Source organism: Gadus morhua, chromosome 16 (genome assembly GCF_902167405.1).
Source record: "Gadus morhua chromosome 16, gadMor3.0, whole genome shotgun sequence".
Classification (NCBI taxonomy): domain Eukaryota; kingdom Metazoa; phylum Chordata; class Actinopteri; order Gadiformes; family Gadidae; genus Gadus; species Gadus morhua.
Window position 1 is genome coordinate 5,732,432 of NC_044063.1, and position 16,855 is coordinate 5,749,286.

General features: G+C 44.7%; 1 protein-coding gene across 3 annotated transcripts in view; it reads left to right on the top strand.

The window, feature by feature from the left end:
• Nucleotides 1-16,855, top strand: part of fndc3a (fibronectin type III domain containing 3A) — a 71,857-nt gene that overhangs the window by 43,311 nt on the left and 11,691 nt on the right. For all 3 annotated transcript variants that reach the window (XM_030337255.1, XM_030337254.1, XM_030337257.1), the window contains 11 exons: nt 501-559; nt 4,784-4,953; nt 5,323-5,382; nt 5,788-5,926; nt 7,347-7,400; nt 7,778-7,902; nt 8,494-8,668; nt 9,768-9,854; nt 14,716-14,854; nt 15,063-15,131; nt 16,154-16,272. In XM_030337255.1, the coding sequence (XP_030193115.1) occupies nt 501-559; nt 4,784-4,953; nt 5,323-5,382; nt 5,788-5,926; nt 7,347-7,400; nt 7,778-7,902; nt 8,494-8,668; nt 9,768-9,854; nt 14,716-14,854; nt 15,063-15,131; nt 16,154-16,272 (1,196 nt within the window). The remainder of the gene's footprint in view (nt 1-500; nt 560-4,783; nt 4,954-5,322; nt 5,383-5,787; nt 5,927-7,346; nt 7,401-7,777; nt 7,903-8,493; nt 8,669-9,767; nt 9,855-14,715; nt 14,855-15,062; nt 15,132-16,153; nt 16,273-16,855) is intronic.

Below are 16,855 nucleotides of genomic sequence, written 5' to 3' on the forward strand. Positions count from 1 at the left end.
TAATCGTTCTCAAAGCTTACCTTTGGCATCTTAAGTTGTGCAAATAAGTGAAGGATGACAACAATGACTTGGATTCTCTTGTTATGCAGTCGGAATAATTCATGCAGAAAAGAGGTTTGATGAGGAGGTCAGAACAAAATGAGGGTATTGCAGTGAAAAATGTACAAAGGCAATCTTCGCCAAACTCTCGCTATGGTAATTCTTGCACCTGCCAACATTTCCGCTGATGACAGCAATGCCAACAATGTGTGGAAAAAAAACAAGAAACTGTCATTAATTTTAGCTTATTTCCGTCTCCAAGGAGACCCCAATGGTCTTAACTAATCGAGTTCAGTAACCAAAACATAACCGCATTGAGTGTAGACAAGTTTGCGAAGAACTTCTTCAGTCTCGGACCGAATGAAATGTGATAATTTTGTAGTATTTTGCCCACTTTAGATTTGTGCTTGTTGCTGTCCCTGTGATATCAAACTAAAAAGTGCTGTTTGTGTTTCCTTTAGAACTGGAGCAAGAGGTCAAGGCCCTGCAGACTCTGTTGAGCACCATCAGCAAACCAGTGGTTTGTACCGTCCTATTTCTGGTTGTGTGAATGTTACTCTCTCCTCTCTCTCTCTCTCTCTCTCTCTCTCTCTCTCTCTCTCTCTCTCTCTCTCTCTCTCTACCTCGTTTATTCTCTCTGTCTCACTAGTGCTCTTTCTGGCTTTTGGCCTATCGCTTTCTCATGTGCACTGCACATCCTTTTTCTCTTAAAGGACAATATTATGAAAACAACACTTTTCTTGGGATTTGGGGTGTTGTTTTGGGTCTCTGCAGACCAACTTTGAAAAAAGTCTGTACATGATTTTTTGGAGTGAGATATGCATTTCTGAAAGTACCCCGCCTACAGTTACCAAACGATCGGGTAAGTTTAGGTGCCCCCTCCTGCGTAGGAAGGGGGCACAGTTGAATATTACCTCCCACTTCCCCACTCCCCTCCAATCAGAGCATAGCTAAGATTTTGTGGACCAGCAGACGAGCAGCTCCGGCGGGGGGAACTCGGCGGCAGCCCGGCAGCTCAGCTCCGGGAGTACAATCCCTTTCTCTGCCTGACTGCCGCCGAGCTCCCCCCCCGCCGGAGCTGCCGCCAAAGCTTCGGCGGCCGTTCAGCTCCCAGAGTACACCGCCGGAGCTGCCGGACAGCCGCTTCGGCAGCGGCCGGAAGCGGCCGGACTCCCGGAGTACAATCCATGTCGTGGTTCATGGACATCGGAGAGTCGAGGCTAACGTTCCTTTCCCCCAATTCTTCTCGACCATGGCCGTTATAACCCCCACTATGAGTCTTTACTTGTTGTGGAAGTACCAGAGACGTCAGACGCAGACTTTACTCTATATGATTCATAATATCTTCCGAGGCGCACATAGCTTTTGGCCGTGATATTAGATATAATATTATATAAATGCCCGTATATAATAATATTATTATATTATATTATATTATATTATATTGAGTCCGTAACCTTTAACAATCCCTTCTACTCCATGCTGTGGTTCAGTCTGACAGCTCATTGGTCAATGAGCAGCAGCTCATTTGCATTAAAGCTACAGACACCAGAAACAGCGCATTCTGACGGGACTGAAACAGAGGGGAATAGCGGTAGGCAAGATTCTTTTTCCTAAAAGCTATTTCCAGCAAACAGCTTCAAAAACATGTCTTCTGGAACTCAAATACTATGTTTACTTGTTGGGAAAAAACCATATTACGTCTCCTTTAAGTGTTGCAAAGCAACCAGCATGTTTTCACCTAAACATTACGGACTCTTTTAACTCGGGGCGTGCAGTATACTCCAGCTCAAATGTGAGGCGCCATGGCAGAGTAAGGTGAGGCTCTCAGCAATTCTTTGTGTTTTGCAAACAATAAGTGGTTCCTATTACTAACCATTACAAAATAGCTTTCCCAAGCTGTTGAATCACATTTAGCGTGATCGGGCCTACAGAGTACATACAGAGGAATCAAAATTGCGTTTATCTGCGACCCATGGTGCAATAAAATTTGGTAAAATAAGAAAGGTGATATTTACAATAAATAAAGTCTAAATAGTGCAAAATATAAGGCAAAACAAAGTAGTGTATAAAAAATAAGGAAAGTAAATAAATTGAAATGTGCAACATGAGGAACATTATTTACAATATGTGCAATATGCGGGAACCTGAGTAATCAAAAGTGTACATTTTAAGGCCATTGCGATGTTCTTTCTTCTCTACTCTTCTCTCAAACTCCCTCTCATTTTCTGGAGCTCTCGCCTTATCCCTTTACCCCTTTCTCTTTGTCATTCCATCCCTCTCTCTTCGTGTGCATGTGATGTATGTAGTAATAGTTATGTATTGAGAACAGCGATGGTTTTTAAGCATGCATTGATAGTGACAGTTCTTCATTCTCCGCACAGTGATAACCTTACCGCACCATTAGCTCCCTCGGAGCTCAGCTCCTTTGTAGCGTCTTCTAAAACCCCCCAGCATTATGAGTTGTGATCATCGCGGTGTCGTTTCTTTCCTAAAGCGTCCCGATGCGCCCCTGTCGGAGCCATTAAACATCTCATTACTGTGTGTGATGAATTCCCGCCGACTGCTTCTCAGTGTAATCAAACCAGCAGGCGGGGCCTCCCCATGCTCCGTACCACGGTGGTTCTATCGACTGGTGTGCCATCGGACGCTATCCACAGCATGTGATCATGTCGCATTAGGAGCCTGGTGCTGGAGAACCCGAGACGTTCCTGGTTCTCATCGCTGGTCTGCTTCGGGCTCTGCTGGGATGGTGTCCAGGGAGGCACCGCCACGTTTTGATATCAGTCTAAATATGGAATGTCTGCATTTGTCCCGTACTGTTTTGTATGCAAAACAACACTGTTGGTGATGTCCTGGGGACATATTTTTTATCGATATTGATCGATTGGAACCGTATCGCCCAAAAAGGTCAGGTTGAAGGGGGGGGATTCTAACGATCAACTCCTCCTGTTAACAAGAGATGTGTTGGTTGATCCATTATTTGGGTTGACGGATGAGAAATTCAATTTTAATAGCTGACTAAGTAGCATCCATTACCGTGCGTTTACTGGACACCTGCTGCTCTGGGTTTCACAAATGCAAATCCTTGGTTGCTTTTCTCAGTTTCATACTATAGAATTCGATCCTCAACGGGGGTTTATGCCAGCTGCTTTTAAAGATTTATAAAGCAAGAAACTTCGGTAACTTGTGGTGATGGAGCATTTGCCAAATGATTAATGCATGAATTTATGACTCAAATCCATTTTATTTGTACAACCCTTAATCACAGTTCCGGCCACAACAGGCTTCATAGTCCACATTTGATTAGCCCTTTAATAATCAATCGATTATATGATTAATTAACATTGAAAATAACCATTAGTTGGAGCCTTGAACAACTATAACCCACTCCTTGTATAACATCTAGAGAAATCAGGAATTACAAACGTATAATCCTGTCATTCGAAATGTGTGATACAGTATGGCTCAAAACGTAACGGCAGGAGTGCAAAGCGCCAACCGTGATGTCGCTGTGACGGCCGTCAGGGTTGTGGAAATAAACCACACACAGGATGTCCTTCACCTTAAAGACGGGATGCCTCAAGCAGCTCTGAGCTGCTGCCGCTGCTGCTGACAGGAAGGGAGAACCGGGCCCTGGGAAAAGGTGATGGGCAGCATCGATGGAGCGGCTCTGATTACACAGAGGGACTCTGCTTCAAAGAGGCAAACACTGAGAAGAGGCTCTGTCTCACCGACCGCTCCGCCGGGGGCGTGGGAGGGGCAGATAAGGCGGGCGCGCACGTGCACGCGCACGCTGCCGAGCGCCTCGATCCGTTCGCCGGGACTATGAAGCTACGCTCCATCTTGATTGAATGGCTTGATTGTTCGTGGCCTCACTTGTAAATGTCTTGGGAATAAAGCGTCTGGTAATTGACTACGTTTATATGTCAGGTAAATGTTACCCTCACAAGCACGGCGAGCAGGCCCCATGTTCTAGTGTGAGTTTGATTCGTTTATTTTTTTGTAGGTCTCAATTTAAACAGGCCCGAGTTTCATTAAAGCGCTCTGGTATTGGTAGACGCCAGACTTCAGTGGAGGATGTAAGATTCGGGCCTCGCATGTCATGCTTCAGGCTGAATGCGTGAGGAATGCTTTTATCGTAGGAAAAACCAGAATGGAGTGGAATATACATTATATCGATTGAAAACTCTGTTGGCTGATCTAAATGTCAGCAAGAGCACACCCTGTGGTTTATAGACTTTTGTTTGACATTTTGGGCACCTCGAGCCATTTAACCAAACAGTTTTTGCAATGAAATACAGCTTATGCTTGCAGCATCCCCTACATTCATCCAGTCCCTCTCAGTCTGACCAATAACATGTACCCCCATGGCCCCAAGTACCTTAAGTACCCCTTCATCCTTACCAATCCACAAATACTTTCCTCTGAACTGATGAACTTGATTAATGTAATTATCATTAAGCGTCATTAAAATAATTAATTGGCCTTTGCGGTTTCAAAAAAGTAGTTGTTGTAGGATTCTATTTCTTGTATAAATTTCATCAGCAGTGGAAATTTTAATCGTGATTCTATAAAATAGCTAAATGTTTTTTTTATTTTTTATAATTTTTCCCTCTGACACCCTCATATATCCCTAGGGTATGGTTGCACCCCCGGTTGGGAGTCACTGTTGTATAGGGATACGCGTGAGTTCCCTGGTCTGTGGCGCTGACCCAAGTGTTTTTGTTAATGTTAACCCCAGGTGACAGACATCCATGCCAGGGGGGCGGTGTTGAGCTGGAGCGCCCCTGTCGGGACACCCGATAGCCAGGAAGGAGGTGTGGAGGAGGTGCCAAGCCTTCCAGAGCCAATCAACTACGAGGTGTCCATTTCGTTCAGTGGCAAAGACGGGAAGTACAACACTAGCTACAGGTGAGTGGGAACAGAGACACAGGGTCAATGGGAGTTCAACTTTTAACCTGGGGAGTTAAGGGATAGTGTAGAGGCTAGGTACTGCGTTTGATCCCTTATGTCCTTTATCTACCTGTAGGTATCCTTACGCCTACCCGCTCCTTACCTGCATCCGATTGCACTGTGTGGCGCTTTTGATAAAAGTGACTGGTACTAAATTAATAAATCCCAAACTAATTTTAAGAGGATAGATATCAGGCATCTTAAGCTCAATTAAGGGGTGCAGGATATAAGCTCACTTGGGTAGCCAAAGCGGAAGACAGGTGGATTTACATTCTGCACTGTATCTAATGGTGTTTTATCTTCTCCTCAATTTTGTTTTGGATTCAGTGGTGAAGAACTAAGTGCAACTTTAGAGGACCTCCGACCAGCAACAGACTACCATGTCAGGTAGGTGTCTTCACTCCAGGATTTAATTGTTTTTAGTTATAATTTTTACTTTAAACTGTATCATCTTTATTCAGGGTGTTATTTTAACAATAAAACAAACGCAGAACTAAAATGTATTTGAAACTTATTCCATATAATCATCTTCTTTAATGTATGCAATCGTTAAATTGCTAAAATAACCCCTAAACATAGAAGATTTTAGTTTAAAGAATAAATGATGTATATATTTTAAAAAGCAGTACATCACACAGACATTTCAACTTAAGACGGTGGTCAACACGCTAAAGTGTTGAAGCATTTGGTGTGATTTTAACCTTTTAAGGTGACAGCTCAATCACGTAACAGCTCCAGAGGGGAGCTCCTGTCTAACCTCCCTCCCCTCCTCCCCCTCCTCCCCCCCCCCAGGGTCCAGGCAGTGTGTAAGTGTGTCCACGGTGGCCACTCCGAGTCGGTCGCCTTCACCACGCTCACCTGTGAGCCGGAGCCCCCCAACGCCCCCAGGAAGGCCAGCGGGACCAAGAGTGCTCTCGTCCTTCAGTGGAAGGTAGTCTCTTCATGCTATATGTCTATGGAGGTAGCTCTGTACGTCATCCTTCTGTCTATACAGGGTCTGTCTATAGGGGTAGCTCTGTATGTCATCCTTCTGTCTATAGAGGTAGCTCTGTACGTCATCCTTCTGTCTATACAGGGTCTGTCAATAGAGGTAGCTCTGTATGTCATCATTTGTCTATATATCGTCTGTCTGTAGAGTTAGCTCTATGCCTCATCTTTTTTTATAAATATAGTCTTTCTAGAGGTAGCTCTTTACGTCATCCTTCTGTCGGTCTATAGGTAGCTCTTTACGTCATCCTTCCGTCTATATAGCTGTCTGTCTATAGCAGTAGCTCTATAAACGTCATTCATCCTTCTATCCATCTTCGTATACGTGTCTGTCTATAGAGATATCCCTGTATATAAGTCATCCATCTTTCTATTCATCTTTCCTTCTGTCTATCTACGTCCCATATGATCATCCATCTGTCTTTCTATTTTTAGCTGTGAATAGTAATAATATATAATTGAGATGAATACAAAGTATAACGATTGTCTGTATGGCGGCTCTCCAGACACACGTAAACATATGCTACAGTAATCCTTGGCCGAGAAATGTGTGAAAGGCATAAATCACTACTGTGTTTACATCTACCTTCCCTTACATTAACAAACCAGGCCAGGCTTAATAATGATCTCACAATATGGGGGAGGGGCTGATGCATATTTAGCTTGAGCTATTTCTGCTACAACAACAAACTGAGTCATTGGCTGGAACATAGCGAAGCAATGTCTGACGTGGCTATTTCCGTCTCGGACAACATTATTGATGTCTCTCTTCACACACTTACTTGGTGCGTGAATGCTTCAGATTAACACAACTCCTGCAATAAATGCATCAAAGCTGGCTTTACAAAAACATTGACGCCCTTGACAAAGAAATTACTATTCTGCAATCTAAGCCTGTTTTTGTATTTTATCAAGTCAAAACGCTCAAGGTTAGATGCAGGCTAGTTGAAGGGTTTTGAGCTGAAGTTCCCAGACTGTTTGAGGATAAAATAAGGGAGAGACCTTCAGCAAGGCACTTAACCTCCAGAGACTTCGTCAAAGTTGCATAACTGCCAGGTAAAGGCTTGGCCCAATAATGTCCCCATCTCTCGTTGTTGTCACTGCGAGCAGTGATTGATTGGCAGTTTAATTTAGAATTACAACAGAGAAAACTAATACCGTTTAGTGTAAATTCTGGTTTTGATTTACACAAATTAAAACATCCATCAATTGAATTCAGTAAAACTAAATGACGCGCAACAACTTTATTTGCAAACTATCACAGACAAAATCAGAAACACAAACTAATCGGTACATTTTGGGCCACAATATTAAATGTTACTTTTCGGCCAGTTCACTTTCCAATCACGTTTGTTTATTCACAGGCGCCATGTGACAACGGTTCCAAAATCCAGAACTACATTCTCCAGTGGGATGAGGTAATGTTCATTTCATCTTGAATCAATGAGTCTTAATTATTGAATATTTAATGTGTTTCCTATCAGTTTGCCTATGTAAACAAGGGGTCATGCTCTCAACACATATCATACCTTTTTGTAACGGGTCAAATATTTGACTTTAGAGTTTTGGTTCGGTGCCAGATTCTTATCAACATATATCAATTCATAAATTCATATAGATTCAGGTTCTGTGATAATCATAATTGCCTCTTTTCCTTGAAATCAGGGAATGATTTATGTGACCCCTTTTATTTATCTGCAAGAAAATTCAGGCGTCGAGGCACCCAAGAGAATTATTGTTGACACAAATGTAAATGAGGCAGGCTTTTGAGGCTGTGGTGCTGCTTGCTCCTCAGGGTAAAGGCACCGGCGTGTACGAGCAGTGCTACTACGGGCTCCAGAAGCAGTACCGCGTCACCAAGCTCTCTCCTGCCTCTCGATACTCATTCCGCCTCGCCGCCAAGAACGACATGGGCACCAGGTAGGCCACACTGACCCATCACCGCTCCGGGCTACAGCCAATACCCTCTGTCCGACCAATCACAGCTCAGGCCTTTTGGCCCCTGCCTGTCTCACCATTGACCTCATCTCCTTGCAGTGCATTCAGATCTCATTGCCTCCCTGATGTGGGTGTCTTGAAAGGCGCCTCTAAATTAAATGTATTATTATTATTATGTATTCTCTTACTACTTTATCTCTGATGCTCGTTGCCTCCAGATTATCTAATCCTCTCTCTCTCTCTGTCCTTGGTGCACTCGGCCTCTCTCTTTGCCACCCACACCTCTCTTTCTCTTTGTCTGTCTGTATTTTTCTTTCTCTCCCTCCCTCCCTCACCCACCTTCTCAGTCTATCCCTCCCTCTCGTTCTTCCTCTCGCTCTCGCTTTCTCTATCAATTGAAATTCAAAATAGTGCTTTTGGACTGGCATAAAAAGATGAACATTGCCAAAGCAGCCATGGAATAAATACTAAGTAGTAGAATATAAAAATAACATGCATTCCTTGGTAAATTTATTAACATCCGTTACAATGAATTAATGTGAAGTACTCAGCATTCTGTCGTCCCTCTCCCAGTGAGTACAGCGAGGTGGTGGACCTGTTCACCTCCTGCAGCGTACCCTGCCCCCCCCTGCCCCCCGAGCTGGTGAAGGCGGGGGTCACATGGCTCTGCCTGCAGTGGCAGCGGCCCTGCTCCTCCCCCAAGGAGGACGACGTCTCCTACGTCCTGGAGATGGAGGAGGAGGGCTCGGTAAGACCCCCCCCCCCCCGCAGACCCCCAGAGACTGACCTAGGGCCCCGTGGCGGGTGGGGTGGCGGTCTACTCCCCTGATAATCCAAGGAGACCGCCGCTGAGCATACAAGAGGCCCTGACCCTACCCGCTCATTAATGGCTTGTATCGGAAACAAAATACAAATATATACCTATTGGGTAAGAGTGTCCGGTAAAGGGTTAAGGTGTTTGTTAGGGCTGGGTATCGCCAGGTACCTCACAATTCAATTCAATTAGATTCTTTAAGTTTTATTCGACTTAGATTCGATATTGATCCAATTGCTTCGATATCGATTCAATAATACGTGCAGAAGACAAAAATACCCAAATATTATTTAGAATTAAGCATTTCATAATGAATTAATGATAATAATAGATTCACTTTATATAGCACTTTTCCCACGCTCAAAGCGCCTAACCATTTCATTGTGCTTTAACTAGCAAAAAGGGAATACACCATTGTATAGTGTTGTTCCTGAGCTAAACTTGCAGCATAAAAGTAATAATCATAACATGGACAAATGTAAAAGGGCATGTACATTTAGGCATACTCGCTTCTAGATTACAATGTCTGAGTATGCTTCTTTTTTCTTTTCTTTTATGGAAATAATCTATTTAAAAAAAAATCAGAATCGAAATTGAATCAAGGACAAATAAATTCAGTGCATTGATGAATCGATATTTTTACCCAGCCCCAGTGTTTGTGTCCATCCGTCTCCGTCCAAAGAAATGATAATTGCTTTATTGTCATGAAATTCCACAGTGACAATGATATTGCCAAGCTACTAAATTAGAAAGAATTATTAATGAATAACCATGAACAAACCAAAGAAAGTCTTCCAGTGTAAATCAGGGATATTTTTCCCACCTGTTGGCCAAAAATGTAGCTTAGCATCAGTGACATTTCGTTACACCTTGTTGCATATCCGTGCGGCTGTCAGTCAGTGTGTGGCTGTTTCTATCCGTCTGTATTTTCATGTCCTTCTACATTCAGCTACTTGTAGTATCTTTCAGTGTATTGGAAACACTCCCGTCAAATAAGACTTTAAATGTCTGGTGTCTGGTTGTGACTCCCCAGGGCTATGGCTTCCAGCCCAGCTACGACGGAGAAGACCTGTCGTGCACCGTCAAGAACCTGCATCGCAGCACCAACTACAAGTTCAGGGTGAGTGCTTCCTCTGGGGTGACCAGCGAGTGTGTGCGTGTGTGTGTGTGTGTGTGTGCGTGTGCGCGTGCGTGCGTGCGTGCGCCTAGCTAAGTAATCTGCAGTCTTAATTAAGGCTTTGGCCTGGCTGTGTTCTGGGTGGGTGGTGGAGGGGTGCTGGAGCGACCCAGTGACTCATCCTCTTGGCTGGGTTGGCAGCAGGGGTTCGGTGGGAGGGGGGGCTCCAGGGTGGAAGATAATGCAGCACGCCTCTTACGCTTCCTAGTCAGGGGAAGAGAGGAATTATTCATAATTTGCACTTTGCGTCTGAATGTTTTTTCTGAATGGATTCACGTGTTTTGATGTGGATGCCTGGCAGCAATGCCGTGACACATGCACCGCACAGGAAGAGATGTGTAATGAGCGTTTGACTCCCAGCCTCTATCCCAAATGTCTGCAATCTCTGTAAGCATCCTGGCACAAAACGCACTATAACCTTTACCGTGCTCATTCATGCATCTGAAATGCACCGTAAGTCGCATTGAAGATAAGCGTCCGCTAGATGACTTGATAGTCGTACATAGTGGTACTAAACGGTCAATTGTCCTCGCCTGCCAACTGTTGAATATCCTAGGCTGTATTTCAGCAACAATAGGTTTCCATAAAGTTTAATTAAATGACTATTATACATTATGTGCCATTGTGGATTACGTTTATTTTCGCGACCGAGCGTGGACCGCTGCGGCTGCTGCAGCATTAATTCTATGTTGCAGTCGATAATTTCAGAGTAAAGGCATCAGGTTGTCCCCCTGCGTTTCTTTGCGGTCTGTTATCTGCTGTGTGTAAATGAGAGAGGTAACCAGGTCTGACAGTCGGGTTGTGTGGGAGCTTCCATGGCAATCGATCTCCCCACCACTGTCAAGGTTGTTAGGTTTTACAATATGATAAATCCTTCCTAATGATGACACAGGATTGCAGTTGGATGAACCTGTTGGAGTCCAGTATATTCCCTCCGAGAGACTAAGCAGCAGAGTGCGGTGTGGACTCTCATCAAAAAGCACGGCAATGTCTCACTCGTCTGAAATATGTCTAGTGGTTTGGTTTCTGATTTATTCTTGCTTTATGACTACTATCACACAACCAGTCAGATCACGGATGGGAATGTGTAATTGTGACTCTTGCTGTCGTGCTCCTGCCAGCTCAATTCACTTCTCTAAATTTCTCTCCCATTCTGCTCTCCCTCCCACGATATAAGGGGACAATAGCCTTACTGTTGCAGTTCTCTGGAGTCATCGTTTGTTAAATATTAGTATAACAATAAAGTGTTTTTTCAGTAGCCTACTGCAGTAGTAAAACTAGAATCAAATATATGTCCCTGTAGATCCCATTTCAACACACATCTTTGCATATTTACTTAAACCTTGACTCGTACAGTGTAAATACGGTGAATGTTCTGCCAGTTTTTTCGGAGGCCAAGTAAACACCGCTGTATTCAGAGTACACCCTAAAGTACACAGTAGGCCTACAGTCTTCATTGCTGTCACATTACACATGCTACACTCACACAGCAGTAAACACCTCACTAAAGTACCATAAGCCTCTAAAGGACTGCATTGTGCCTCGGCTAAATATTTCACTGCTTTAGTTTTCGCTTAGCTCTAGTGGTTCTGTTAGCTGAAGTGCTTCTCTTGGAGCTAGTGGTCAGTAAACTCCAGTGATTCAGTAAGCTCTAGTGATTCGGTAAGCTCTAGGGTTTCAGTTCTCTCGTTCAGTTGGGGCTAGTTGTTCATTTTGCGCTAGTCTTTCAATAAACTCTTGTGGTTTGTTTAGTTTCAGTGGTTCAGTTAGCTCTCGTGGCTCAGTTATCTCTCGTGGTTCAGTTAGCTTTCGTGGTTCAGTAAGCTCTGGTGATTCAGTTAGCTCTGGTGGTTCAGTTAGCTCTCGTGGCTCAGTTAGCTCTCATGGCTCAGTTAGCTCTCGTGGTTCAGTTAGTTCTCATGGCTCAGTTATCTCTCGTGGTTCAGTTAGCTTTCGTGGTTCAGTTAGCTCTGGTGATTCAGTTAGCTCTGGTGGTTCAGTTAGCTCTCGTGGCTCAGTTAGCTCTCATGGCTCAGTTAGCTCTCGTGGTTCAGTTAGTTCTCGTGGCTCAGTTAGCTCTCGTGGTTCAGTTAGTTCTCATGGCTCAGTTAGCTCTCGTGGTTCAGTTAGCGCTCGTGGCTCAGTTGGCGCTCGTGGTTCAGTTGGCTCGCGTGTTTCAGTCAGCCTTGTGGTTCAGTTTGCTCTCGTGGTTCAGTATTAGTAGTGTAATACCGGGTATTTGTAAGAATGAGTTGTGCATGGTTTTGTAAACGTACTGTATTGTTGTGTATTTTCCATCTGATAGGGTTAGACATTGTCTGGTTCTACAGGTCCAGTGTGTGAGCGTATACTGGTTTAACCGAATGCAAATTGCAAACCGGCTGTACCGGCAAGACCTGGTATACTGAAGTCGCCATTTCAATGTCACAATCCAACTGGCTCAAAACAACCTGGACATATCTGTTGTCAATGCTTATCGATAGTGATTTCATAAATGTTATCAATAAATAATATCCTAGAACTGATGTGTTTACAAAAATCCTACAAAGGACACAAACCCCTAGCCTGGCAAACCAGACCCATATTGGAAAGATATTGGCTGCAAATTAAATTTGCTGCCGCTAGGGGTGTCTAGATTTCTAGACCAACAAACCCCCGTTCTAACTAGTAATCACAACAGACGCCATGGCAAACAAAGCGAAAGTGGATGGATTTGTAGTCCCAACTCCCGCTGTAATATGTATAGTCCATTTTCAGGCCATGTTCAAAATAATGTTTGTACCTTCAACTAAAAATGACACAATTAATATACACTCAATCATTTCACATTTGATTAGCAAGATAATAATTTATGCCCATTGCCAATACATGAATAGGCCTACATACTTATTACAAACGCCTTGGATGTGGAGGCAGTGGGGTCAGAGGACATCCCCCCTTTCACTCCCACCATCATCGACCGACCTTCGTTATTGGCGAGGGCCAGCTCCTCCGAAGTGGTGAAGGGCGGTGGAGCGGTCCCCCTCCCAGTCGTATTCATTTGGTTTACTTTTTATTTGCTACAGGTAATCAACATGAGATTAAAGGTTGGAGCCTAGGCCATTGCCAAGCATAGGCTAGATTCACCTGAAATTATTCAAATGGATGCGTAGCCTACAACTTACCATTGAATATATATTATTAAATATATGTGCTGGCACCACATCTATGGGGGTAAAAGGCATGATGATACATGATATTTTTTAGACAATATGTAGAATCTTTTCACTTACGAATTAACACGGTCGGCTATTTTTTGCCAGCACGCCACCCTAGCCATATTATGGGCAACCGTGTACCCCTTGGCTGTGATTTGGACTTTGAATTCCTCGTAGGAATTCATAATAATACACTGCTCGTCTGTGGTGAAATACACCGCTCTCGCTCAATTCATTTTGCATAAGGGTGAGTCAAATGACGCGATAAACGCCCCTTTTATGTGAACGCGCATTGAACCTAAAGCGGAGAACCTGGTTCGACTAATTGAATCTAAAGTGAGCGTCGTGGTACCATTTAACTCTGATTGCGAGTTGCGTCTCGGTCGAGCCAGGTTTTCCCAGGAAAGCCTGGGTATGTTCAGCGAGGTTTGTGGTATACCCCCCTGGTATTTCCGGTTTTCGTTTTTTTTTTGGACCACAATGCAGATTAGCGCTGCCTGTTGTTTTGGAGACATTACATATCGCTCAAGCGCAGAACGTACGGCGTCGGCTGTAATCGCGTAGGTGTGTACTTCCCATTTCGATTAATCGAGTCGGCCAGATAAATAGCCCGACTTCATTTACCGACGGGAATCGGGCAGTTGTATCGCTGCCTTAAGAACCACTGAAATACCAAAAGTTACATTGATCGTCATCTATCCTTCGTTAGTAGTTTCTATTCTAAATTCAGGATATAGTCTAATGTGTGACGGGCACACAGAACTCATTTAACTGCCTTTTGGAAGCGCGCCATCTTGTGCTAAAGATCAATATCCCGGTGCGATTTGGCGTCTGTCTAATTATCAAACCTGTTTGAAAAATCTTACACTGCCCAAACCTAATGAGTGATATGTATTCAGGAGCAGATCTTGCTCTCTGGGATGCAAATGTCATTCAGGGCACCCGTCATCTATTGGCTGGTGTCGCTGTGTATCCGGGGGCAACGTATGGATGACGCATTCTATTGGATATGTCTATTTGCGATGGGTAATTATATGGAGAGAGGGTCTCTCGGATCCCTTCATTACCCTCCATGTCGGTGTTCAGTCAGAGTTTGTTATCTATGACCTTTATGTTCACCGTTCCCCCACCACATACACACACACACACACACACACATCTACACCGACTCACCCACAGAAGCATAGAATTACCCGTACATATGCATACACAGATCTTCACACACATAAACAGACATGCACATTGATATTTGTATACTCACACACACACATGTAAAGTACACATCCACACCAACACACATCTACAAATATCACACAAACATACATTAACACGCTCACAAGCAGACATGCAATCGCACTTTCACACATCCACACAGTAGTCTAGAAACTAATTGACTCTCTGCCTCTGATTCATTCACACTCTTACTTGCACACAGACACAAACACACACCTTCTCCATTACACACACCCAAACCCACATGCTCTTTGCCTCATCGACACACACACTCCCTGCCCGCCAAGCCGAAGCAAGCAGGGGCCGACCATTCCAGTCCACTCAGACCCTGTGGTATATTTCTGACGGATGGTTGTTCCTCTCTCTGCCTGCAGGTGGCAGCATACAACACGGAGGGGAAGAGCAACCCTAGTCACGTGGCCGAGTTCACCACGAGTCCAGACCGGCCCGGCTGCCCCTGCAGACCCCTAATCAGAGGCCGTGTGCTACCCAACAGCTTCAAGATGGCCTGGGGTAAGCCTGGTTCCCGACCCAGCCCTAAGCTGCCCTCAGAGTTCATAATGGTTGTGTTCTGATCACTGCATACACTTGCTTCTAATGAGTACCCCTGCTAGCTGACACATGGTAGTTGAAGTGTTGTCACAGTGTATTTCTGTTGTATACCCTGTGTGTGAATATGAAAAAAATATATTTATATCTTTTTTTTTTTTTTATTCAACAGAACCTCCCAAAGACAACGGTGGATCGGAAGTCACTAAATACGTGGTTGAGCGGTCAGAGGGTTTGAGCGGTACGTATCCACAACCACATCTATCCCATATCCCATCTTTAGTCACTGTCCAACCCCTACCAGTGTCTAAATCCACTGTCTAACCCCTACCTGTCTATATTAGGGGCGCAAACGTATTAACATCAAGCTAATTAGAAATAAAAAAGAAAGAAGAATTGTTGTTTTTTTTTGCCATTTTTCTGACGATATGTTTATGTAATTTTGGCAATGTTTTGAAGCAGGATATGTCATTACGTGTTCAAAAGCACAGTCATGCATTGTTGTTGGGAGGCTGTATACAATAGGTTAGTTCGCCAACGTTTAGCAGCCAGCCAGTCTAGGTGGGGTTATATATTTCACAAGCTTTGGAAATAAGGGCTGTTGCCAGGAAGGTCCTGACATCAAAAGTGAAAGTGAAATGTATAGCAGCACAGCGCTGCTGGGGTGGTGGATTAGAAAAAGCAATCATATATCAATAGCATTTTATTCAGTTTGAAAGTTCTTTGTTGTAAGTCAACAGATATTGGATCAACAGATATACCAGTGTGGCTAGTATCCAGGTGTGGCTCGCGGTGTTTACCTGCCCAGGGTTCCTAACAAAAACTCCTCCAAAACCACTACTCTAGTACTCGTTCTGGACCTGGTGTTTGTCTGTACATTTTCTGTGGATACACCGAGTCTGTATCCACTGTCCAACTCGACCTGCCCCTTTCTAACCCTTACCTGTGTTGGTTTTAACTGTCGACCCCCTCCCTGTCTCAGTATTGTCTAACCCCTACCTGGCGCTGTATTCCCTGTCTTACCCCTACTTGTCCCTTAATGACCTAGCTCAGTATGAACTGTCTAACCCCTACCTGGCGCTGTATTCCCTGTCTTACCCCTACTTGTCCCTTAATGACCTAGCTCAGTATGAACTGTCTAACCCCTACCTGGCGCTGTATTCGCTGTCTTACCCCTACTTGTCCCGTAATGACCTAGCTCAGTATGAACTGTCCAACCCCTAGCCGTCTCTGGACTAAGCGTCTGACCTCCCCACCGTGCAGGGGTCTCCTGGGAGCTGGTGTACACGGGGCCAGCCCTGGAGTACGTGTGTGAGGGTCTGAAGCCCGGCTGTTCGTACCAGAGCAGGATCTACTGCATGAGCGAGGGGGGCCAGAGCCTGGTGAGTCATCATCTCACACACACCCTAGCTCGCAGGGACACGCACACACACGGGTACACACACGGGGTACGCACAAACATGAACACGCTGGCATTCAAACACAGACACACAGGTGCAGACACAGGGGTGCGCACACACTCGTGCAAACGCACTTGTATACATGCAACCGTGTGTGTTCAGCCGTGCCTGAGATGGATACACAAAGATGAGCGCACAAGCACATGCAAATGGAGTGCAAGCACTCAGTTGGATACGCAAAGTTACGCTGACGAATGCATACAGCCCGCCCTACTCACGATGTAGAGGAAGAGACGCACATAGTGTGCATGCACGCAGACAGACAGATACGCAATTACAAACGTTCGTACACACTTATAAAAAAATGTACACCGTCTCCTACAAGTGTGCTCGCATCGTCATATCAGTGAGCACAGATCGAACCCCAGTCAAGAAAGACCAGCAAGAGGACTTCCTGTGACTTTCTCCCGCTCATCCTCCCCACGCAATCGTGTCGTGTTTACAGTCGTACCGCCGCACCCACCGCCAGCTAGCCTGGGGGGCTCGCCGCACCGCTGCTGAGCTA